The 27,769-nt window shown below is 37.4% G+C and overlaps 1 protein-coding gene across 1 annotated transcript; it reads left to right on the plus strand.

Moving 5' to 3' along the window:
- The first annotated feature begins 20,643 nt into the window (after positions 1-20,643).
- On the plus strand, positions 20,644-21,217 carry LOC140977633 (uncharacterized). The gene is made up of 2 exons (XM_073442381.1): positions 20,644-21,042; positions 21,149-21,217. The coding sequence occupies exons 1-2, from the start codon at positions 20,644-20,646 to the stop codon at positions 21,215-21,217; spliced, it is 468 nt and encodes a 155-aa protein (XP_073298482.1).
- Positions 21,218-27,769: the final 6,552 nt, after the last annotated feature.

Consider the following 27,769-nt stretch of genomic DNA (forward strand, 5'->3'; position numbering starts at 1 on the left):
TTGTTTGAGTTACCGGATATCTCGATATGGCGCCGTTATGCCGCTGAAACGTATTTCGATTGAGATTTCTTGTTGAAATTTGTAAGTTAATATTGGCTAACGAAACATGTCATTCCAGATTTGGTATTGAAGAGTTGAAGTTGAGAATTCAACTTCTAAATCGCTAAAAGAACGAACCAAAGCCAACCCCGATAGCAGAAATGTATAAATCAATGTGATCTCGAGAGAGATAACTCGAGTAAGAGATAACTTGAGTTCCAAAAATCACATACTATATTGTTATTGCATTGATGTGATTGTAATTCTTAAGATTCATATGTTTAGTCTATTGAGTGTTAGCATTCGTTGGCAGAGGTGCAAAGTCACTGGACGTTTGGTTTATATCGATGTGCTTAGGAGAAGATCGATTCCTATTGTAGAGACTCGATATAGTGGACCAAAGTCCGGGAATAGGAACGTACCGCCACCCCGACTGGGAGAGTAGGTGGGAGACTTGTTACGTTCATAGTCAAACCAGGATCCCTAGACTAGATAAGAGTCGAGTCAAAGAGTAAGAGTTAAAGAGTTGAATGACAGATTGATATTGATTTATGTTTTCGTAGATTACGATGTTTTGTAAATTTTATATGCTTTGTATATGATTATATGACATGCATGTATGCATTGTTTATACTGGGAAATATGTTTCTAACAGGAGTATCCGGCTGTTGTTGTGTTTGTATGTGTGCATGACATCAGCTGGGAAAGGATCAGAGTCGAGAAGAGTTAGAACGAGTGAACTCAGAGTGGTGATCCGAACTCGATCGGAAGAGAAACTGGTTGTTTATCACTAGACATGTGAATGTGTTTAATAAACACTAGTTGTATGACTTTAGTTGGAACAAATGTGTATTGCTGATCTTGTTGTAGATTTGGCACTTGATCTTGTACTTGGAACAAATTAGAGTATAACATGTTGTAGTCCTTTCAACATTTGTGTACGATGTGCTCGCCTTTTAAAAAAAATTTCGACCTAGATTAATTGATCCATTTAATCCCAAGAATGAATAAGAAATGAGTTAGCGTACGGGTCCCCACAACAGGTGGTATCAGAGCTGTAGGTCCCTTAGATTGGAATAGAAGTGAGTGAGCGGGGTAGATTAAGTCTTCTTTCTTGCTTCTGTGATTTTAGCATGTAATTTATTGTACTGTTGATTTGCCTAAGTTATATGCTAGCATGAAAGCATGTTTTATTGCTTGAGAAGATACATGTTTACCTGATTATTTGATTTGATTGGAACCATGTACTATTGGGGAATGAATCAGAACCGATTCTTGATCAGAGGAGGGCTGAGATAGATTGTTATCTTGGAGTACTAATCATTTTGATAATCAGATATGCCTCCTCGAAGAACCGTAGTTCGTGTGCCAAAACAGGCTAGTACGTCGAATGATCCGATGGATGTTACAGCGACACCTATGGAAACACTGTTAAAGAGATTTCAGTCGTTCAAACCGCCCACTTTAAAAAAGAACAGAGAATTCTATTGACTGCGAGGGCTGGCTTGATGATATTGAGATGTTGTTTGATTCACTTGACTATACAGATGAGCGTAGAGTCAAACTGATTGGGCACCAGCTACACGAGGTTGCGAAGAGTTGGTGGTTAACAACAAAGAGAGCTTTGGAACAGCGATGTACGATAATTACGTGGAAGATCTTCAAAGCCGAATTCTATCAACGATTTTTCCCAGTATCGTACAGAAAGGACAAGGGTTCAGAGTTTGCCAATCTGAAACAGGGTCAATTGAATATTGAAGAATATGTAGCCAAATTCTCTACCTTGTTGCGTTTTGCTCCACATATTGCTTACAATGATGAACCCGTGGCTGATCAGTTCATCACTGGGCTGAATCCTAATATTTTTACACTGGTGAATACGAGGCGACCAAATAATTTTGCTGATGCTTTGAATAGAGCAAAGGGAGCTGAAGCAGGCTTGATCAAACAACGAGGAACTTCATATGTTGCTCATACATAGAGACAGCAACAACCTTCAGCTCAGTTCCAGCAACCCCCTGCCAGATTTGACAGTGGTGGTAGCAATAGTGGAAAGAAAGATCATTTGAAAGCCCGAGGTAAACAGTTTAAGAAAACTGGAAGCAGTTAATCTAGCTCCAGTAGTTCACGACAGAACCAGAGTTATACAGGGATCTATTACAGAACCTGTGGAGGACGACATCCAACAGACCAATGCCAAGAAGTGCTTGGTAGTTGCAACATCTGTCGACAGCCCGGACACTTTGCCAGAGTTTGTCCACAGCGAGGTTTTCAAAGATCCCAGGGAGCAGAATCCTCTAGATCAGTGGCTCAGGCTGATAGACGATCATCCGCTGTTCACTCTTTCCAGCCACCATCTACCCAATCACAGCCAAGGTCAGGAGAAAGCCAGACTGTTAGCCAACCTCCGAGACAGAAGGCCTGAAACAACATTAACTTTTGTATCATCCAAAAGAAAATAAAAATTCAACCTCATTCACCCCATAATTCATTTTAGCAAAATACATAATTAATTAACCTTCTCATGTTCACCATAATCAAAAATAAAAGTGACATGGACAAACAAAATCTTTCCCATTTCCTTTTATATGACTTCTCCTGCTTCGGACAATCCGCTTCAATCCTTTTTAACACCTGCATCACATGATATTAACTGGAATGAGATAAAACTCAGTAAGCAGAAAGTTGTACATAACAAATACATATACATAAGCTTGGCTTGAAACATGGCTATAGCAATGGCAATGAACAATGAATTAGTGGCAATGGACAATGAATCAATAGCAATAAACAATGAATAATACCATCTTCAGTGAACAATAGATAACAAACCAATATAGATGGTATTTCATGGCATGAATTAAAGGAAAGGAAATGATAGTTCTGTGACCTATGACCTGTGACCTGTGGATAGTATCTCTTTGATATATAAATATATCAAAACTATGAGAGATACTCATAATCATGTGATTGGCCAATGACACACATGAATTACTATCATTCTTTGGCTTTAATCATAAGAAATCTCATTGAGAAATTTAAACAAACACTTGGTAGGCACAATGGTGTATTAGCTCCTTGATCAATGAATTCAATGGAAATTCTTGAACAATAAACATATAACAATATATAGATCAACTATATACCAATGAAAGGAGCTAATTAGCAATAATATGGCTTGATACATATAAAATCATGTGAGCACTTGAAACAAAGCTTCTACTTACAACCCAACAAGTAAATGATGGCTATGATGATCTTGAAGGAAATCCTACAACCAAATTACACAATAAAACCAACAATCATAATCATTAATCCAATGCATCAATAAACCTAACTTAACCCTTCAATAATACCAACCCTTTTAAACTCACAAATAATAGAACCCTTACCTTGTAGCTTGAAATCTAAGGTAGAAGACACTACAAATTCCACTAGAATCCTTGAAAAATGAAGTAGAGAAGTGAAGAGAAATTGGAGAGAAAAGGGCATGAAACAATTTAAAGAAAAGGGAGAAGGATAGAATGAAGTAGAAACCTCTAGAATCATGTTATAAGCCTTCAAATCTACCAAAAACGTGTTTTAAAAAAATAATTTCGCATGACTAGCGCCGCGGCGCCACTTTCTTTGCGCTGCGGCACCGGCACTTCGTGCCTAGCAGCATTCTGCGCGCAGCTTCCTCAAACATTACTCCAGAAATGCCTTGTCGCTTCATAATTAGGAGAAGTGGTAAACATGAAAGTTGTAGCTCTATGTCTTGGATTGCATCTCCAATTAACTTCATGTAATTTGAAGGTCTGAGTAAAGAGTTATGCTAAATCTCCCAACATGTGTCATATAAAAAAACAACGATACACAAGACACATTTCGGTGCGCTTTTGGCTTGTCTTCAACTATGATTTGAACAAAACTTAAAACATGAAAGTTATAACTTTATATCTTATGTTTTTAATGAAAGTAACCTCACATCAATTGGATCAATACATAAAACATTATGCTAAAAACCACCACTACTACCACATTTTTCATACCGTTTATGGACTTCTATTTCCTATTTGGCTCAAGATCAACTTTCTATTCTACCCATTCATTACCATTCTCAATCACAATTATATAACATAACTCCAACAATTATTCCAATAAACATAACCGTAAACATTCTAATCTCATTTCAATAAACAACACCATAAACAATAACCTTTTAACATAATCTCAACCATTAAATCATAAAACATGATCATAACAATAATATACCATAGAGATTAACATGATAAAGGTTGGGCTATTACAATCTCCCCTCCTTATAAAAATTTCGTCCCCGAAATTTGCTTACTGTCGAATAAACTTGGATAAAGATGTTTCATCTCTTCTTCCTGTTCCCACGTGGCCTCTTCAATCGATTGATTTCTCCAAAGAACTTTGACAAGGCCAATTTCTTTGTTTCTCAACACTTTAACTTTGCGATCAAGAATTTGAACCGGCATTTCCTCGTAGCTTAAGTTGGGCAAAAGATCCAAGGAGTCGTACCGAAGAACATGAGAGGGATTAGAAAGGTACTTACGTAGCATTGAAACATGAAATACGTTGTGAACTCGATCCAAGTCCACTGGCAATCCAAGACGATAGGCTCGGTCTCCAATCTTATCAAGAATCTCAAACGGCCCAATGTATTGAGGACTTAGCTTACCTTTCTAGCCAAAACGCATTACTCCCTTGAGAGGAGCTATCTTGATAAAAACATGATCGCCTACCTCGAATGTCAAAGGCCGCCGATGAACATCGGTGTAGAACCCGAAAATCAGATTACGTATAAGCCATGCATAATTAATATTATTTAAATTAAAATTATTTTTTTTTTATGCATGAGGGTTTAAATTCATTTTAAAATTTGTTGAGTTATGATTATTTATTTTACGCAGAAGTTTAGTTTTGTCTTTTCGGATAAGTACGCGAGGCCGGACTGGAGTTTGGGAAATTGAGATAAGATTAATAATAAGAAAATATTCCTAAATTTAATTTAAGCCAAGGAATAATTTATTTTAATGTTTAAGAAATTATTTAATTAATTGAAGTTAAGTTAGTAAATAAGTTCTTTTATTTCCAATAATCAATTAAAAGCCTAAATTAAAATAATTAAAATGTATAACCAATTGGGATAAATTAATCTAGGCCTAATATATTCAAGAAATTATACCCTATCATGTTAGTAAATTTATTTTAAGACTTAGCCATGCATGCAAGAAAATTATTATCCTAAATTAATTTATTATTTCACTAAAATACACAATAAGTGTTTAAAACTTTAAGGAGTTAAAATTCAATAATTAAGCAATATTTTACCCCCATTTATTAAGCAAATTTTCGGCCACTTTAGAATCATTTCTTGCATGTTTTGGCAACTCTCCATTTTGATATCATTTCTTAATCTTTTCTTGGTATGTTTAATTCCTTCAATTTAAATCATCAATAATTAATAATTAAGCACTTTTGCACCTAATCAACCACCAAAATTAGCCTAGCCATTCCCTCATTTTCGAGCAACTAGAAGGAGAAAATCATTTCCTTGTGCCATACCATTCCTTAAATTTGAAACTTCCCTCTAATGCATTCTTGACTCCTTTATTTTCCTTGTAACCTACCCCTTCATTCCTTAACACTCCTCCACCCCATCACATTCGAAAATTTCAGAAAAAATAGCAGCAAGAAATCGTGAGCCTTCAACAAGAAAACAAGAAAAAAAAGGGACTCCGTCTCCACCGCGCCGTGTTCGTCGTATAGTTTGTTTTCTTTCTTAAACAAATTTCAGGCATGTATATGTTATTCTTTTCTCTTCAATCAACTCCTATACATGTTTTTAAACCATATTTTGTTCATGAATCATGAAGCAACAAATCGAAATATGACAGCAACATTTACAAAAAAATCGGTGCAGTTTTCGGCTTTCTCTTGTTGCCTCACGGTTTGAGTTGTTTTGTTGGTTACAGGGAGTGGCTCGATTCTAGGCACTCAAGGCTGCATCTAGGCATGTACTAGGGTGTGTTGGAGTCATGTTGGTCCATTGGTTCAAGGCCATGCACTAAGGATTTAAAAATTTACAGCAACTTTCTCCCATAGTGCGAATTTGGCCCTCGGTTTTGGTCGTTGGTGGTCTAAGGAGAGTGTTTGGATCATGGTTGGTCTAAGGTCTGTAACCATGGTTTGAACCCTCCCTTAGCATGTCTATGACGTGACCAAGACAGCCTTTTAAAGCTTGGTGCACGAATCCATCAAGATTTTTAAACAACAAGACAAGTGCCCCACGGTTTCATTTTCTGATTTTTGTATGAGATGGTTTCGGCCTTGGGGGTGTTGGGTGGATCTTAGTTGGCTTCTAGCCCTTAGCCATGGTTCACACAATACCTCATGATGTCTAAATCAAGCCATGGTTGATCATATGGACACTAGAATGATATATGACAACAAGATGAAGCAACACCCCCCACGGTACATCACATGGTGTTCTCGGGTGAAGCTTTGGATTGTCGTAGGTGTTTGCTTGGATTGTGGTTGGCTTTTAGCCCTTAGCCATGGTTCAAGCCACACCTTGGGACGTTGGTAAGGGACTCTGGTCGGTGGTTCAAGCCCCAATGGCCATTGGTCTCGTAAACAAAGCAAAGCAAGCACAGCTGCTGTCACGCATATTGACAGCAGCAAGGTTTAGGTGCAAGGGTCTTGTTCGAGTTCTTGGTTGGATTTTAGCCTATGGCCTTGGACTAGACAGTACCTCAATGAGTAAGGAAGGTCATGTTTTTGGCCGTTTGTGATTTGGTCAAGTTTTAGATGTCGTACGAGAATTTATGGTGCAATGTGCCAAAGTGACTCTCGAAAGAGCGTTTCAATATTTTGGCCTCCATTCACTAAATTTCGTGAATTACAATTCTTAGAAGCATTATTTCATCATGTTAGGCATATTTTAATCATGGCTAAGCGATGGTTTGATGTTGGTTCGGGTTGGTACGAAGTCATGGTTGGAAAATTAGTTTGTTGGTCGCGGTTGTCTCGTTTTGGGTCGGATATTAAGTTTCTGCCAAGTTGAGATTATTTGCATGTTTCTCATGTTAGAATTAGGTCGCAGCAGGCCTGGGAACGATCCAATTTATTCGGTAAAATAGGGTTATATTTATATTACGTGATATTTATTTTTGAGATATATGCGATATGTCGTGTGGCCACCTTACACTTATGGGATTGCTTCACCCGGTGACTTACGACCGGTTTACGATTATGTATGGGTACGGATATCCAGTCCAAGGGCTGTGATGATCTCTACCGCCCAGTATACTGTGGTTTAGTCTGATCAGGCGCTTACGTTATGTTATGGGCCACTTGCGTTGAAACATTATCTCTACCAGAAAAATTACGCTATGATATTTTATGACAGGGCTCTATCGAACAAATCTTTTACGTACGATTTTCTGATATGCACGTATTTATAATTACTCGTGACATGATTTTCACCTTACGCTTTACGATACGATATTTTTACGTCGCATGCGATTTTATGATATATATTTACTTGTTATTCACGATACATGCATGTTGAGTCTTTAGACTCACTAGACTTTATTTTTGTAGGTACTGATGAGGTCGGGACTCAGGGCGGGGACCAGTGAGCTAGCTTGGGTCAGCAGTAGTAGGAACCCGAGGACCTCATGTTTCAGTTTATTCGCATTTTCATGTTCAAACTCGTCTTTTTATATGTTGGATATTTATTTTTTTAGTTGTTTTTTGAAACAAAACAATTACTTCCGCTGTTATTTTTAAAGTTAAACTTATTTATCAGTTTATTTTATGAATGATGCGTGTTATTCATTTAAAGAGAAAAATTTTAAATAATTCCGCAAAAAAAAAATTACGGATACGAAATACGGGCCTTGACAGTCGGCATAACTCTTCTGTCGAGACTGAGCGGTCTTCATTCGTTCTTGTATTACTGCCACAACATCTGCTGTCTATTGGATCAATTCTGGGCCCAACATCTTCCTTTCGCCTATTTCTTCCCAATATAAGGGAAATCGAAACTTTCTTCCATATAAAGCCTCATAGGGTGCCATGTCGATTGAAGACTGGTAGCTGTTATTATACGTGAATTCCACCAAAGGCAATTTAGAATCTCAACTTCCAAGGAAATCAATCGTACAAGCTCTTAGCATATCTTCAAGAATTTGGATAACCCTTTCTAATTGACCGTCACTTTGAGGATGATACGCGGTGCTAAAAGCCAATTTCATTCCCAAAGCTCGATGCAAACTCTTACAAAACTCGGATGTAAACCTTGGATCACGATCTGAAACTATCATCACCGGTATCCCATGAAGTCACACAATCTCTTGAATATACGCCTCAGCATAATGATTCATAGAATAAGTCGTCTTGACTGGAAGAAAATGTGATGACTTGGTCAATCGATCCACGATCACCCAAATAGAATTGAAGCCTTTCTGAGTCCTTGGCAACCCAACAACAAAATCCATAGTTATATGCTCCCACTTTCATGGCGGTATAGGCAAGGATTGCAACAATCCCGCCGGTCTCTGGTGCTCAATCTTAACCTGCTGACAGGTTAAACATTCAGAAACAAATAACATGATATCTTTCTTCATACCGGGCCACCAGTAAAGGCGTCGAAGATCTTGGTACATCTTGGTACTACCTAAATGTACAGAATATGGCGCTGTATAAGATTCAAGAAGGATCTCTTTTCGAATGTCATCACCCATAGGAACACATATTCTACCTTGAAAGTTCAGTAACCCATCACGATTCGACCCAAACTCAGAAACTCCTGTCAGATCACTTTTCCTCTTCAACTGTAATAACTGAGGATCCAGCTATTGTTCCTTCAAAATTCGATCAAATAAAGTCGAGTGAAGAACTAGAGCAGACAATTGAGCAACTGTACCTGAAGATATCAAATTGATCTCATTTTTTTGCAAATCAAGGTACAAAGGTTTAGAAATCATGGAACCCAATAAAGAATTCGATTTGCGACTCAAAGCATCCGCAACCAAATTAGCTTTTCCAGGATGATAGCTAATGGTGCATTCGTAGTCTTTCACCAGTTCTAACCATCTCCGCTGCCGCATATTCAAATCCTTCTGCGAAAACAAATAACTCAAACTTTTGTGATCTGTAAATATTTCACATTTCTCACAATAAAGATAGTGCCGCCAAATCTTTAAAGCAAAAACAACAGCCGCCAATTCCAAATCATGAGTGGGATAGTTCTTTTCGTATTCCTTCAACTGACGAGAAGCATATGCTATCACTTTCCCACGTTGCATCAGTACGGCACCTAACCCCTGCTTAGAAGCATCTGAATACACAACAAAATCTTCAGTACCACAAGGAAGTACTAAAACAGGAGCAGAAGTCAACTTATCCTTCAATGTTTGGAATGCTTGTTGGCACTCTATGGTCCATTCAAACTTGATAGCCTTCAGTGTCAAACTTGTCAATGGAAAAGCTATCTTTGAAAAGTCGGCTATGAACCGTCGGTAATACCCTGCCAAACCAAGAAAACTCCTTACCTCTGAAACTCTCTTTGGAATGGACCATTGTTTAATAGACTAAATCTTGGATGGATCAACAGATATTCCTTCTTTCGAAACAATATGGCCAAAAAGTGCCACCTGCTCTAACCAGAACTCACATTTATTTAACTTGACATACAATTGCTTATCCCTCAACAGCTGCAACACAATCCTCAAATGCTCACGATGGAGTTCTCGTGTCTTTTAGTAGATCAAGATGTCATCAATAAAAACAATGACAAAAGTATCCAAATACGGCTTAAAGACATGATTCATCAAATCCATAAAAACTGAAGGAGCATTGGTTAGTCCAAACGACATCACCAGAAATTTATAATGGCCATACCTCGTTCTAAACGCAGTCTTTGGTATGTCCTCCTTTTTCACCTTCAGTTGATGGTAACCGGACTGAAGGTCGATCTTCGAAAATATTGCTGCTCCTTGCAATTGATCAAAGAGATCATCGATACGTGGCAGAGGATATTTATTCTTCACTGTTACCTTTTTGAGTTCTCGGTAGTCAATACATAATCGCAATGATCCATCCTTCTTCTTTACGAACAAAACAAAAGCTCCCCACGGTGAGGAACTAGGTCTGATAAAACCTTTATCTAATAGCTCCTGCAATTGAGTCTTCAATTTTTTCATTTCAGTAGGAGCCATTCTGTATAGAGCCTTGGAAAATGGAGCTGTACCTGGAATTAAGTCAATAACAAACTCCACCTCTTGATCAGGTGGTAAACAAGGCACATCATCAGCAAACACATCAGGATAATCCTGAAACACATCAATGTCCTGTAATTGTAAATTACTTTCCTTTCTCACATCAACCACTGAATCTAGATAACCCATACAACCTTTGTGCAACAACTTATTAGCTTGAAGGCAAGAGATCATAGGAATATCCATCGAAGAGCCTAGACCAACAAAAACATCACTATCATGGTCATCGGCTAAAAATTTCACCGTCTTGTCCACACAATCAATCACCGCATGATACACAGATAACCAATCCATACCCAATATAACATCGAATGCAACCATCGGAATAACAATAAGATCAGCAAACAACAATATCGTACTTATCTGTACCGGACATGCCTTAAGAATGCTAGTAGGACAAATCTCATCACCAGAAGGTAACATAATAGTAAAGTGCAATGGCATAACAGTAGGTTCCACAGATATAGAATGCATAAACACTTCAGACATAAAAGAATGGGTTGCACTAGTATCAATCAATGTAATTGCTTCTTTGTCATAGATTAAAATATTACCTGATATCACAGAAGAATCAGGATTCACACTTTCCTTCGTCATAGAAAAAATTCTGCCCTGGACTTTTCCTTTGCCTGAGGAGAGAGGACATTTCAGTGCCTTGTGTCCCATCTCCTTGCATCTAAAACATCTTCCACTACCCACCAAACACTCACCCTTGTGTGGCTTTCCACACTTAGGACATAACCGTAAACACTGAAAGAGCATTGGTTAGTCCAAACGATATCACCAGAAATTCATAATGGCCATACCTCGTTCTAAACGCAGGCTTTGGTATGTCCTCCTTTTTCACCTTCAGTTGATGGTAACCGGACTGAAGGTCGATCTTCGAAAATATTGCAGCTCCTTGCAATTGATCAAAGAGATCATCGATACGTGGCAAAGGATATTTATTCTTCACTGTTACCTTTTTGAGTTCTCGGTAGTCAATACATAATCGCAATGATCCATCATTCTTCTTTACGAACAAAACAAGAGCTCCCCACGGTGAGGAACTAGGTCTGATAAAACCTTTATCTAATAGCTCCTGCAATTGAGTCTTCAATTCTTTCATTTCAGTGGGAGCCATTCTGTATAGAGCCTTGGAAATTGGAGCTATACCTGGAATAAAGTCAATAACAAACTCCACCTCTCGATCAGTTGGTAAACAAGGCACATCATCAGCAAACACATCAGGATAATCCTGAAACACATCAATGTCCTGTAATTGTAAATTACTTTCCTTTCGCACATCAACCACTGAAGCTAGATAACCCATACAACCTTTGTGCAACAACTTATTAGCTTGAAGGCAAGAGATCATAGGAATATCTATCGAAGAGCCTAGACCAACAAAAACATAACTATCATGGTCATCGGCTAAAAATTTCACCGTCTTGTCCACACAATCAATCACCGCGTGATACACAGATAACCAAACCATATCCAATATAACATCGAATGCAACCATCGGAATAACAATAAGATCAGGAAACAACAATATCGTACTTATCTATACCGGACATGCCTTCAGAATACTAGTAAGACAAATCTCATCACCAGAAGGTAACATAATAGTGAAGTGCAATGGCATAACAGTAGGTTCCACAGATATAGAATGCATAAACACTTCAGACATAAAAGAATGGGTTGCACTAGTATCAATCAATGTAATTGCTTCTTTGTCATAGATTAAAATATTACCTGATATCACAGAAGAATCAGGATTCACACTTTCCTTCCTCATAGCAAAAATTCTGCCATGGACTTTTCCTTTGCCTGAGGAGAGAGGACATTTCAGTGCCTTGTGTCCCATCTCCTTGCATCTAAAACATCTTCCACTACCCACCAAACACTCACCCTTGTGTGGCTTTCCACACTTAGGACATACCCGTCGCTCCATATCTGAAGAAGGTGCAGAAGGTTTATTGCGTTGCTCTATCTTGCCTTTTCCTTTGTAACCACCTCGAGAACTAGTGCTTGTCACTTGCCCTCTAGCTTGAAAAGCTTGCCTCCTTAACTGCCGTTCTTTTTCAATCTCTTGTTCATCGTTCTCGGCAAGTAAGGCTCTATCAACGATATCTTGATAAGTGATCACTTTTGCCATATGAACATCCCGTCGAATTTCTGGTTTCAAGCCACGAAGGAAATGTTCTCCTTTGTCTTTATCATTTTCAGCAATGAACGGAACAAACACACATCCTTCTTCAAATTTCAATATATACTCAGCAACAGACAATGAATTTTGTCTTAAATCAATAAATTCTTTAACATTCTTCGTTTTAACTTCTCTTGAAAAATACTTGGCATAAAATAACTCTTTGAACTCATCCCATTTTAACTTGCGTACATTGACAGTCACTTTTGTAGCTTCCCACCAGATGCGAGCAGCTTTGACTAACATAAAGACAGCACAACTAACCTTATCTTGATCAGTGAACTTTAAGTAATCAAATATAGCCTCCAATGATTTGACCCATTCAAGAGATACGAGTGGATCGGATCCACCTATAAACTCTGGAGGGTTCATACGTCTGAAACGATCATATGCACCATCTTCAGAACTATCCGTTGTACCTAGAACTCTTCCACGACCACGACCCTGAGTCGAGGTATGCATGCTCAGTAACTGCTGGATTTGCTCACCATGACCCTTCACTTGTTCTTTCAATAGCCTACTAAATTCATCTACAACTTTTACCGTCTTATTAATGGGAGGGGTCCTATCGCCCTTTCGGTAATCTTTCGCTTGGGAGGCATATCCTACGCATATGCTCACTGTAACATAGATAGGAAGAAAGAGTACATCAATGGCGATGAAATAAAAACAATTCTCAATGTTAAAATCAATAGATGCAGGATCGAAAACATACCGGATTGTCCTAGGTAGAAGAAGTCATATATGGTCAGAAGAACTATCGCTCTGATACCAATTGAAACAACCCACTCTCATGACATTTAAATTTAAAAGGAAAAACATACGCGGAAGCATTAACATTTGAAAAGGAAAGAACAATATCCCATTTAACATAATAACATTTTCAAATTTAATTTACATAAACATTAACTTTTGTATCATCCAAAAGAAAATAAAAATTCAACCTCATTCACCCCATAATTCATTTTAGCAAAATACATAATTAATTAAACTTCTCATGTTCACCATAATCAAAAATAAAAGTGACATGAACAAACAAAATCTTTCCCATTTCCTTTTATATGACTTCTCCTGCTTCGAACAATCCGCTTCAATCTTTTTTATCACCTGCATCACATGACATTAACTGTAATGAGATAAAACTCAGTAAGCAGAAAGCTGTACATAACAAATACATTTACATAGGTTTGGCTTAAAACATGGCTATAGCAATGGCAATGAACAATGAATCAGTGGCAATGGACAATGAATCTGTAACGCTCCGAAAATTTAAAGGTCCACGCGAACCACATGCATGCAATTATTAAATTCCTTTGTATTTTAATTAAATATTTTAATTACATGAATTAATTATGTTGTGCATATTTACATGTTTAAATTATATTTTTGTACATGGTTGCATTAAAATGTATTTTTAAAATGTTATTCGAGTTACAATCGAGGAACGGAGACCGAGGGCTGAAAATAGAAAATGATTTTTATTAAATAATTGTTTTTAATTATTTAAAATATGGGTGATACTTTTACATATTTTTGAAAATAAGGGGTTTTGAGGCGATTTTATACGCCGGAACATAATTTTTATCGGTGTTGGATTTTCAACAAAAATACGAACTTATGGGCAATCCGGCTAATAAATTCACAAACTTATTTAAGCAAAATTATTTTTAGTATTTTAATTAAGCACTCATGGGCCTAATGAGCATGGTTAATGGGCCTAAGCTTGGTTAGTACTTAATTAACTATATATTATACAATTAAACCCCATAACCTCACAAATAACCCACGCCCACTTTCCCCAATCACCCAAAACTCTTCTCACAAAAATCACACGACACAAAACACACAATTCAAGAGGGAAAAACCGAGAAAAGCTCAAGGAAAAATTCAAGCCAAGGTCTTGCCCCGTTCTTCGCAATCGTCAACGAATAATCGTGTGTTAAATACGCAAAGAACGCCATATTCTTTCCTTCACTCATCTATCATACCATAATATTTATTCGAACATGTTTTGAATGAAAACAAATTGCACATCATGATATTTTCGTAACTATGCCTATGTGTGTGGTAAACTCTTGTGTTTTGGTTCAAAAATCAAGTTTAATTTGTGTTAAGGGGCTGCCATGGTTAGGGTATGGATTAAAGGTGTTTTAAGCATAGTTTAGGGTCCTAGACACACACCAAATAAGCTGAAAACGTTAATAACCAAAGCTGAAAAACCGTAGGCATCAAATAAGGAGGAACCGTGGGTATTTGGTTGCACAAGAGTCAAGTGGCTCGTTTCTTTGCATGGGCTTGGCTTGGGTCACGACTGGGGCATGGTCTGAGTCAGGGAAGAGTCCTAGCCACGCTAGGACTCGAGCCCAAGAGCTGGGTAGGATTCCTAGCTTGCTAGGACTCCAACGCAAGAAGGGGTATGCTGCCCGCTAGTGTGCAGCAGTTGGTACAGGGCTTGGTGGCTAGGCCAGGGGCTTTGGGCCGGTCTAGGTTGGGTCTTTAGGGTCCCAAGAAGGTGCACCAGGGTTGGGACAGGGGCTGGTGTGGTTTGGTTCAGGGAGGGCGAGCAAAAACCTGCAAACGTGAGAGGAGCATGAGACGCGCGCACTGATGTCCTTGGTTCAGTGGTTCACTGCTTGGGTTGAGGGGCCGAGGTTGGTCAGGGCTTGGTCTAGGCGTGGTCCAGGGAGGGTTAGGTTCATGAGGGGTCGAGTGGTTAGCAGCTGGTAGTGTCCTAGAGGGAGAAGGAGTCCTATTGTCCAAGGGAAACAAACCCACACACACGCACATATTGGGGGTCAAGTTCCAGAAGGCTTTATTGAGCGGGCCAGGGCTGGTTTTTGAGCTGGACTTGGTCAGTAGGGTCCCTAGGTGGGTTGACTAGGTTTTGGCGCAAGGTGGCTTGGGTGTTGCTAGAGTAAATTAGGAGATGGCTCGGTGTGTTCGGTTAAGGGTCAAAAACGAGATTTAAGAACTAAAAATTGAATCCATGGGTCCACGGGTGTGGCTCGTTACTTGGAGGTGTAGAATAAATCATAAAAATGTTATGTTTAAAATTTGGGATCAAAATAACGAGTATTGGATTTATCCGGGATTTAATCGTCACGCGAAACGTTAGTTAACGAGTTAATTGAAACACCTAGTTTTATACTTTATAAAATTATGAAAAATTATATTTAAGCTTAAATAATTATTAAAAGTCTAATTTTTTAATTTGGGAATTTTATATTAAGATTTGGTTTAAATAGGTATTAAAACGCATTAATACGTCACGTTTAAAGATTAATTTAAAAGTCCTCGCTTTAAGCTAAATAAAATATGAGAAAATTCATGTAAGCTTAAATAATTAATTGGGACATATTAGAGTCAGTGGAATTAAGAAAAAATGGAAAACGTGAAATTTTACGTTCTAGGGTAAAACGGTCATTTTACACCTAGAAATTAGTAAACGTCATGGCAGTGTCCTGAATGCTGTTTTATGCTAATATGATTATTTTCAATGATTATGGATGTTTATGAATTTTTATATATTAATATGTCAATTTTAAATGTTTATGGAATTTTTATGTTTATGGATTTTTATGTTAAAATGTTTATTTTAAACGTTTATGATTTAAATGTTTATTTTAAACGTTTATGATCCCAGTGGGAGCCCGAAGAATTTGTGAAGGAATTGTGACTACTACATGTTGGAGATATCGTGAGGGTTATGGTCCCAGTGGGAGCCCGAAGATTGTGTTTCCTTGGATACGAATACGAATATGTTAATACGTTACCCAAGGCCCAGTTGACCGGTGAGAGTGTACATTTTCTGGAATGAAGGTGCACATTTTCCAATCGGCCGAATTGTGACAAGTTTGAAAAAAAACATTTCTAGCACGTTTTAAGAAAACGAATATGCTGACGTTTCAGAATCAATAGCAATAAACAATGAATAATACCATCTTCAATAAAAAAAAAAATAGATAACAAAGCAATATAGATGGTATTTCATGGCATGAATTAAAGGAAAGGAAATGATAGTTCTGTGACCTGTGGATAGTATCTCTCTGATATATAAATATGTCAAAAGTGTGTGAGGTACTCATAATCATGTGATTGGCCAATGACATGCATGAATTACTATCACTCCTTGGCTTTAATCATATGAAATCTCATTGAAGAATTTAAACAAACACTTGGTAGGCACAATGGTGTATTAGCTCCTTGATCAATGAATTCAATGGAAATTCTTGAACAATGAACATATAACAATATAGATCAACTATGTACCAATGAAAGGAGCTAATTAGCAATAACATGGCTTGATACATATAAAATCATGTGAGCACTTGAAAATAAGCTTTTACTTACAACCCAACAAGTAAATGATGGCTATGATGATATTGAAGGAAATCCTACAACCAAATTACACAATATAACCAACAATCATCATCAATAATCCAATGCATCCATAAACCTAACTTAACCCTTCAATAATACCATCCCTTTTAAACTCACAAATTATAGAACCCTTACCTTGTAGCTTGAAGTCTAAGGTAGAAGACACTACAAATTCCACTAGAATCCTTGACAAATGAAGTAGAGAAGTGAGGAGAAATTTTGAGAGAAAAGGGCATGAAACGATTTAAAGAAAAGGGAGAAGGATAGAATGAAGTAGAAACCTCTAGAATCATGTTATAAGCCTTTAAATCTACAAAAAACGTGTTTTAAAAAAAAAATTTCGCATGACTAGCGCCGCGGCTCTGCGGCACCGGCACTTCGTGCTTGGCAGCATTCTGCTCACAGCTTCCTCAAATATTGCTCCAGAAATGCCTTGTCACTTCATAATTAAGAAAAGTGGTAAACATAAAAGTTGTAGCTCTATGTCTTGGCTTGCATCTCCAGTTAACCTCATGTAATTTGAAGGTCTGAGTAAAGAGTTATGCTAAATCTCCCAACATGTGTCATATCAAGAACAACGATACAGACGACACATTTCGGGGCACTTTTTGCTTGTCTTCCACTATGATTTGAACAAAACTCAAAACATAAAAGTTATAATCTTATATCTTATCTTTCTAATGAAAGTAACCTCACATCAATTGGATCAACACATAAAACATTATGCTAAAAACCACCACTAATGCCACATTTTTCATACCATTTATGCACTTCCATTTCCTATTTGGCTCAAGATCAACTTTCTATTCTACCCATTCATTACCATTCCCAATCACAATTATATAACATAACTCCAACAACTATTCCAATAAACATAACCATAACCATTCTAATCTCATTTCAATAAACTACACCATACACAATAACCCTTTAACATAATCTCAACCATTAAATCATAAAACATGATCATAACAATAATAAAGCATAGAGATTAACATGATAGAGGTTGAGCTATTACAAGGCTAAAGTGTTTGCATTGATTGAGGAACAGGCCCAGGAAGCACCTAATAATGTGGTTGCAGGTAATTGTTCTCTTTGTGGTTATCCTGCATATGTATTGATTGATACTGTGCATCCCATACATTTATCTCTGAGCACTTTGCGTTGATGCATGATTTTCCTGTTGAGTCCTTATCTACTGTCGTGTCTGTCTCTTCACCTTTGGGGAGAGGTCTTATATCAGTGAATTCTGTTAGACAATGTCTGCTGCAGTATGATGGTAATGAGCTAGAGTTAGATTGTATTGTACTGGGTTTTTCTGATTTTGACTACATTGTCGGTATTGATATGCTGACCAAGTACAGAGCTATCGTAAATTGTTTCCAGAAAATTGTGAGATTTAGACCCGATATGGCTGATGAATGAAAATTTTACGGTAAGGGTTCCAGAGCGCGAATTCCAATGATATCTGCTTTAGCTATGACTAGATTATTACAGAAAGGAGCAGAGGGATTCCTTGTGTATTCAGTAGATGTACTGAAATCGAGCCCTACATTAGCAGATTTGCCAGTGGTATGTGAGTTTGCTGATGTATTCCCAGATGAGATTCCGGGTTTGCCTCCAGTTCGAGAGATAGATTTCAGCATTGAACTGATACAAGGTACAGTACCTATTTCTAAAACTCCATACAGAATGGCACCAGTTGAACTGAAAGAATTGAAAGAGCAGCTAGAAGATTTACTAGCCAAGGGTTACATCAAACCGAGTGTTTCTCCTTGGGGCGCTCCAGTACTGTTTGTTAGAAAGAAAGACGGTTCAATGAGACTTTGCATTGACTATCGGCAACTGAACAAGGCGACGATAAAGAATAAATATCCTTTACCTGGAATTGATGATATATTTGATCAGTTGCAGGGTTCTTTTGTTTATTCCAAGATTGATTTGAGATCTGAATATCATCAGTTAAGGGTCAGAGATTCTGATATATCGAAAATAGCTTTTAGAACCAGGTATGGCCATTAGGATTTTATAGTCATGCCGTTTGGTTTAACGAATGTTCCAGCTGTATTTATGGGTTTGATAAACCGTGTATTTCAAAAATATCTTGATGATTTTGTGATTATCTTTATTGATGATATTCTGATTTATTCAAAGAATCTGATTGATCATGCTGAGCATCTGAGAATTATATTGAAAACTCTGAGAATTGAGAAACTGTATGCAAAGTTATCAAAATGTGAGTTTTGGTGAAGCAAGTGGTATTTCTGGGGCACATTGTATCGAAAGATGGTATTTCTGTTGATCCTAGCAATGTTGAGGCTGTGATCAGTTGGCCTAGACCGACATCAGTGCCAGAGATACGCAGTGTTATGGGTTTAGAGGGCTATTATCGTCGATTGATCAAAGATTTCTCTAGTATTGCTAAGCCGATTACTCAGCTAATCCAGAAGAATGCACCTTTTGTTTGGTCAGAAGCGTGTGAATCCAGTTTCCTGGAGTTGAAGAAAAGATTAACCAGTGCTCCAGTGTTGACTATCCCGTCAGGTACGGGTGATTTTGTTGTTTATTTTGATGCTTCTCACAGGGGACTAGGTTGTGTTTTGATGCAGCGAGGACATGTTATTGCATATGCCTCGAGACAATTGAAGCCACATGAGAATCGCTACCCGATTGGTGTGTTCTTTATCCTTATCGACGATTGGTGTCTCGAATTTGATTGAAGATTGTTTTCTTTATGGGTTAGTATTTGAGACAGATTGTAAGCCGTTGAGAGTCTATACTATTCAAGTTGAACCAGAACTGATTGTGAAAATCAAAGAAGCACAAAAAGGCGATCAGAATATTCAGCATTCGATTGAGATGGTCAGATTAGGGCATCGATCATAATATCAGGTTCGTGACAATTTATTACATGTGAATAACCATCTTGTTGTGCCTGATGTTTCAGATTTGAGACAAAAGATATTGACAGAAGCATATTGTAGTCGTTTTAGCATTCATCCTGGTGGCAGAAAGATGTACAATGATCTCAAGAAATAGTTCTGGTGGAAACAGATGAAATTAGATATTGCAGAATTTGTGTCCAAATGTTTAAATTGCCAACAGGTGAAAGCCGAAAGGAAAAAACCAGGAGGACTATTACATAGCTTATCTATTCCAGAGTGGAAATAGAATCACATTTCCATGGATTTTGTGACGAAGCTACCACGATCCTCCCGAGGTTGTGATGCGATTTGGGTTGTTATTGACAGATTGACCAAATATGCATGTTTCATTCCATACCGAATGATGTACAAACATGACCAGATGGCAGAGATTTATGTCAGAGAAGTTGTCAAATTGCACGGCGTGACAAAGTCCATCGTATCAGATTGTGATCCTCGATTCACTTCACAATTTTTGCACAGTTTGCAACAATCTCTAGGTACGAAATTACATTTGAGTACTGCATATCATCCTCAGATAGTTGGACAATCAGAGAGGATTATCCAGACATTGGAAGATATGCTTAGAGCTATAGTGCTAGACTTTGGCACTAGTTGGCAAGATTCATTACCACTTTGTGAATTCTCGTACAACAACAGCTATCAGACGAGTATAGAGATGGCTCCGTTTGAAGTGTTGTACGGTAATAAGTGCATATCTCCTATCTACTGGGATGATATTTCAGAAGTACCTGAATTGGGGCCTGATATGATTCGAGATATGACTGAGAAAGAAAAGCTAATTTAGCAGAGAATGAAAACAGCTCAGGACAAACAGGCCAAATATACGAATGTGAGACGTCGACCGTTAGAATTTGAGCAAGGAGACAGAGTATTTCTAAAGATTTCTCCTTTCAGAGGCATTGTAAGATTTGGCAAGCGAGGAAAGTTGTCTCCACGGTATATCGGTCTGTATGAGATTCTGGAAAAGATAGGTGATCGTGCATATCGACTCGCTATTCCTCCGTCTCTATCTGGAATACATGATGTCTTTCATGTGTCTATGCTACGGATATATATGCCTGATGCTTCTCATGTTCTTCAGCCTGATGAGGCCGAACTCGATGAAACTTTTAGTTATTTTGAGAAACCATTGAAGAATCTCGACCGTAAAGAAAAACAGCTCAGAACGAAGACTATTACGCTTGTGAAAGTGCAGTGGAGTCGTCATGACATTGAAGAAACTATTTGGGAAACTGAATCAGACATGAGACAGAAATTTTCAGAGTTATTTCACTGATGTGAATACTTTTATTTAGCTTCTGTTACGTCTTCTTATCTTTTGTGATTTGATTGCCTGTGATTTCGGGGACGAAATCGTGTCTTAGAGGGAGAGAATTGTAAGGCTTGAGATTTGATCATTATAAACCGAGATTAATTAATTGACGAATTGACGTGATTATGGGAAGAAAAGCCGAGGAAGACGTGGGAAAGCAAATAAATAGGTGTGAGGCCAGAAGACCTCGCGCATATACGCGGAGATGGACGCGCATATGCACGAGTATCCATTGCCGAGGCAGAAGACCTCAAGCATATGCGCGAGACAGTGTACTCCTAAAGTGCCGAGACAGAATGTCTCACGCATATGCGCGAAGACAGGGCGCATATGCGCGAGAAGCTGAAATCCTTATGTGCCGAGACAGTAGGTCACGTGCATATGCGCCGGTTTTGGACGCGCATATGCGCGAGCAGTGATGCATGAAAAACAAATGACACATGTCTTGCCATGCAATACATAGATATGCTCCTTCTTCATTTCCAATTCAGAAAACCAAGAAATCATCCATGGAAATCCTCAAAGTTATTTTATAGCTTAAATTTGTGATTTCGCAAGATCCGGCCATCCGATTTTCGATCCGAGTTTAGTTCCATGTTCCTCTCGTCAATGGTTTCAAAAAGATGTAATTTTTCTTATATTCTTGCTTGCTTTGAAATTCAGATATTGGGGGAATCATGATATGATTGTTATTATGTGTTCTTGAGCTTATGGTCATCATCGAATTGAAACCGGATTGAAGAACGGATCATGTATAATATTGTTATCATTTTTTCAGATTATGGTTGAATGAGTTTGTGCAGATTTTGATATTTAGGGTTGTAATTGTTATTATTTATGGGTTATGGTTTGTATCTCTTATTGTTTGAGTTACCGGATATCTCGATATGGCGCCGTTATGCCGCTGAAACATATTTCGATTGAGATTTCTTGTTGAAAGTTGTAAGTTAATATTGACTATAAAAACATGTCATTTTAGATTTGGTATTGAAGACATGAAGTCGAGAATTCAACTTCAGAATCGGTAAAAGAACAAACCAAAGCCAACCCTGATAACAGAAAGGTATAAATCAATGTGATCTCGGGAGAGATAACTCGAGTAAGAGATAACTTGAGTTCCCAAAATCACATACTATATTGTTATTGCATTGATGTGATTGCAATTCTTAAGATTCATCTGTTTAGTCTATTGAGTGATAGCATTCGTTGGCAGAGGTGCCAAGTCACTGGATGTTTGGTTTATATCGATGTGCTTAGGAGAATATCAACTCTTATTGTAGAGACTCGATATAGTGGACCAAAGTCCGGGAATAGTAACGTACCGCCACCCCGACTGGGAGGGTAGGTGGGAGACTTGCTACGTTCTTATTCAAACCAGGATCCCTAGACTAGATAAGAGTCGAGTCAAAGAGTAAGAGTTAAAGAGTTGAATTACATATTGATATTGATTTATATTTTCGTAGATTACGATGTTTTGTAAATGTTATATTCATTGTATATGATTATATGACATGCATGTATACATTGTTTATATTGGGTAATATGTTTATCACCGGAGTATCCTACTATTGTTGTGTTTGTATGTGTGCATGACAACAGGTGGGACATGATCAGGGTCGAGAAGAGCTTGAACGAGTGAACTTAGAGTGGTGATCCGGACTCGATTGGAAAAGAAACTAGTTGTTTATCACTAGTCATGTGAATGTGTTGAATAAAAACTAGTTGTATGACTTTAGTTGGAACAAATGTGTATTGTTGATCTTGTTGTAGATTTGGCACTTGATCTTGTACTTGGAACAAATTAGAGTATAACATGTTGTAGTCCTTTCAACATTTGTATTTGATGTGCTCGCCTTTTTAAAAAAATTTCGACCTAGATTACGTAATTGATCCATTTAATCCCAAGAACGATTAAGAAATGAGTTAGCGTCTGGGTCCCCAAAATAAAATCCCTAGCCAACAGTTGGCTTACAAGGCATCTACTCTAACAATTTCATCTCAAACTTAACCTCTAACTTAAATCTTACTCTTCAATTTCGTCCTCAAAATCTTAAAAATTGCAATTCTAACCCAAAAATTTCCAAAAGTAGACTCCTAAATCTAGTTCAAATAGTGCATGCACCCTAGTCTTCTCTAAGTTCTTCATTAACCCAATCAATTCTACTACCCAACATGCATTTAACATTTTTCCATGCAGCATGCATGAAACGTCTGCCTTTCGTTTTCTTAAAATGTGCTAGAAATTTTTTTTTTTTTAAACCTCCCTAGCATCGGCCGAACCACAAAAATTACATAAAATATTTTGGACATCATTTTAAAATAAACACAACTAACTATATATTTGAGAAATACAGCCCATACTATAATCTCTCAAAAATCACTCATAAATAAATAAAAGTCATAAAAATATTCTTAACATAACTTAAAATCATAAATAATAACTAGTGCGGAAAACTAGCGTCGGTCCTCGGGTTATGTGCACCTTCAGTCCAGTCAAATCAACCACCAAGACCTCCATAAACATAATCATCATAATCACCTGCATCAATCACACCTAGTGAGTCTAAAGACTCAACACGTCATATCCTTGATAACAAGTAATACGTAATACAGTTAACATATAACAGTGAAAAATACTTGTACTTAAAATATCATTTTCATGAAGATGCATAAATTTTAAACAAAACCATTTTCATGATGCATAAACTTTAAATAAAAACATTTTCATAATGATGCATCCTCTTTAAACATAAACATTTTCATAAACCTTTTCATAAACATTTTCATATCAACATAAACATATTCATATTCATATTCATATCCATATTCGTATCCATATTCATATTCATATTCGTATATGTTGAATTCAGATCGTGATTGTGACTCGTATTCTTAAACGTATTGGGCGATGGATCCATCTACATGTAACCACAGTACTGGGCGGCGGGGACACCAGCAACACTCTCACCGGTCAACTGGGCCTTGGCCTTACGTATTAACATATTCGTGTCATTGGAAATACGATCGTCGGGGCTCCCTCTGGGGCCTTTTCCCATAAATGGGCTCCCTCTGGGGCCTTCTCCCCTCACGACATCTCCAATCATATCATCGTATTCGTATCAACGGAAACACGATCGTCGGGCTCCCACTGGGACCATAACCCTCACGATATTTCCAACATATTTAGTCACAATCCCTTCACGTCCTTCAATATTTCGTATTTCCATCACTTAATAAAAACATGAATATAATATCGTTTTTCTTTTAAACCAAGCATGCAACATGTCTTTTAAATGCCCATATTTAAATCATAAAAACTATAGACATTTAAAATCGTAATTTAACATGTTAAAATCATAAAAAGCCATAAATGTTTTAAAATCAACATTTTAACATCATAAACATTTAAAATAACATTTTGACATTTATATCATAAGCATTTAAAATACTCATTTAACATATGAAAATCCTTAAACATTTAAAATAGACATATTAACATATAAAAATTCATAAACATCCGCAATCAATGAAAATAATCATGTTAGCATGTATAACATTCAGGGCACTGCCATGACGTTTACTAATTTCTAGGTGTGAAAAGACCGTTTTACCCCTAGACGTAAAATTTCACGTTTTTGACATTTTCTTAATTCCATTGACTCTAACATGTCCCAAATAATTATTTAAGCTTACATGAATTTTCCCATATTTTTATTTAGCCTAAAACGAGGACTTTTAAATTAATCTTTAAATGTGACGTATTAATGCGTTTTAATCCCGAATTAAACCAACCTTAACATAAAATTCCCAAATTAAAAACTTAGACTTATAATAATTATTTAAGCTTAAACCTAATTTTTCATAATTTTATAAAGCTTAAAACTAGGCGTTTCCATTAACTCGTTAATTAGCGTTTCGTGCGGCGATTAACTCCCGAATACATCCAAAACTCGTTATTTTGATCCCAAATTTTTAACATAACCTTTTTATTATTTATTCTACCCTTCCAAGTCATGAGCCACCCACGTGGACCCTTGGATCAATTTTTCTTTCTTAAATTTTTGTTTTTGACACCTTATCGAACGCACCGAGCCATCTTCTAATTTACCCGAGCCACGCCCGAGCCACCTTGAACCAAAACCTAGCCAACCCATCTAGGGACCCTACTGTACAATCCCAGCCCATAAAACAAGCCCTAGCCCGATCAAAAGCCCCCTGGAACTTGACCCAAATTCTGCATGTTTTTGTGTGTGTGTCTCCTAGGATATTTAGGACTCCTAATTGAACTAGGAAACTTCCAGCCCCTAACCACTTGACCCCTCATGACCCTAACCTTCCCTAGCCCACGCCCAGACCAAGCCCAGACCGACCCAAGCCCCGGAACCCAAGCCCCGAACCTCTGAACCAAGAACAACAATCCTGCGCCACTTTGAGCTTTCTTGTGCTATCTTGAGCCAGCGGCCTGCCCAGCTGTTCCAGCCCCTGACCCAACCCTTAAGCACTCTCTTAGGACCCTAAGGTCGCACCCTAGCCCAACCCCCAGCCCCTGACCGAGCCAACCATCCCTGCACAAGTTGCTGAAATCCTGCGCAACTTCTTCCTACAGCTCTCGGGTGGAGTCCTCCTTGGCAAGGACTCCTCCCCAGCCCATGGTCTCGACCCCTAGCCCTCCTAGGACTCTCCCTAGGACCTAAGCATGACCCCTAGGACCCAACCACAAGGCTTGGTCGAGCCACATGCCCCCATGCATCACTTTCCCTTCAACCGATCACACATGCTACGAAAATAAACAATTGGTTCCAGTTTGTTTCCAACTATTGTGCAGCAAGGTGTCGTGCATCCTAGGACCCTGATATCATGAAAAAAAACGTGCCCTTATCCTTCCTAATCATGGCAGCCCCTTAGCACATGAATTTCATGGTTTTTAGATAAAATACATGTTTTAAAAATCACATAATAAACATATCCGAAAATCTTCAAAGTTGCAACTTGTTTTTCATGCAATCTAATTTTAAATAAATATTATGGTGTGAATGATGAGTAAAAAGGAGAATATGGCGTGCCTTTGCGTTATATACGCTCGAATAACCGTTAACGACGAAGAACGGAGGAGCACCTTGGCTAGCTTTCTACTTGAAACTTCGAAAAACCCTCTTGGAAGCTATGTATGTGTGCCCCGTGTGTGTAGGGTGGTGAGGAGAGAATTTTTAGATTTTGAAATAGGGTGGCCGATTGTTTGTGTTGAGTAGGGTAGGGTTTAATATATTTTATACCCTAATTAACTACTAACTAGGCTTTGGCCTAATAAGCCAATTAAATTAAGCCCATTAGTCTAATTAGGTTTTAAATAAAATATCAACAAGGTTTTGGTAAAAATAAATTTGTGAATTTATTAGTCGGTTTGCTAAAAAGCTCGCATTTTTTTTGAAAAACCAATACCGATAAAATTTACGTCCCGGCGTATAAAATCACCTAAAAACCCCATATTTTCAAAAATAAGAAAAAAAACATCACCCATAATTAAAATAATTAAAAACAATTATTTAATAAAAAAATTTTTCTATTTTTCAGCCCTCGGTCTCCGTTTCTCGATCGCAACTTGAATATTCCTTAAAAATACATTTTAATGCAACCATGTAGAAAATATAATTTTAAACATGCAATTATGCACAACATAATTAATTAATGAAATTAAAACATTTAATTAAAATACAAAAGAATTTAATAACTCAAATGCATGTGGTTCGTGTGGACCTTAAAATTTTCGTGGCGTTACAATGCAACTAACATTTATATCATGCATCATATAAACATTTAAAATAATTTTAGCATATAAAATATAAAACAGTAAAAACTCACATATTTGAGGCGTGACTTCTTGAGCTTCTCGGAGTTATAGTACACAACCCTTTTGGGGAAAACCTTGCCTCTGATACAAACTGAAACGACTCGACTTTTTCTTTTTTCTAATCATAAATCATAAACTCGAAAATTCAAAATAAGTAACTTAGTGATATGATAGGTTAAGAGCTGAAAAAGTGTTTAGAAGGAGGGTTGAATAAACAACGATTTTCAGAGCTTTTTGTAATATTGAGTCAGTTTAGTGATAAACTGAAACTTGGGAATCTTATCAGTCGATATCAGTCAGTTAACAAGTAATGTGCAGAAATAAACTGACTAAAAGATAGAATATAAACTGAAATAAGAACACAAAGATTTTATGGATGTTTGGAGATTTCAATCACTCCTACGTCACCCCTGCTATCACAAGGATAGGATTTTCACAAAAAGACTTTGATCGATACAAACAATTGCAAAGACCCACTTCAGTCTTGGACTTAACACTGCCAAACTGAAACTCTTAGTTTACAAATGAAATTCTCAGTATTCAACTGAACTTGAAAAATATTTAGCACAACTGATCTCTTTAATATCAAGTTTTACAACAGCAAAGGTTTGTGCTAAAAAGCTCGAAGTATAGCCTGAGTGCTATCAATAAATACGATAAGTGTGAGCTTTGAATCTTTGTATAATTTTAGCAGAATGATTGCTGTTTAAATTTTGCGACAGTTTTGCTTACATAGCGTCGGTTTATGTAAAATCG

The sequence above is a fragment of the Primulina huaijiensis genome, chromosome 5 (genome assembly GCF_012295235.1).
Source record: "Primulina huaijiensis isolate GDHJ02 chromosome 5, ASM1229523v2, whole genome shotgun sequence".
In the NCBI taxonomy this organism is placed as follows: domain Eukaryota; kingdom Viridiplantae; phylum Streptophyta; class Magnoliopsida; order Lamiales; family Gesneriaceae; genus Primulina; species Primulina huaijiensis.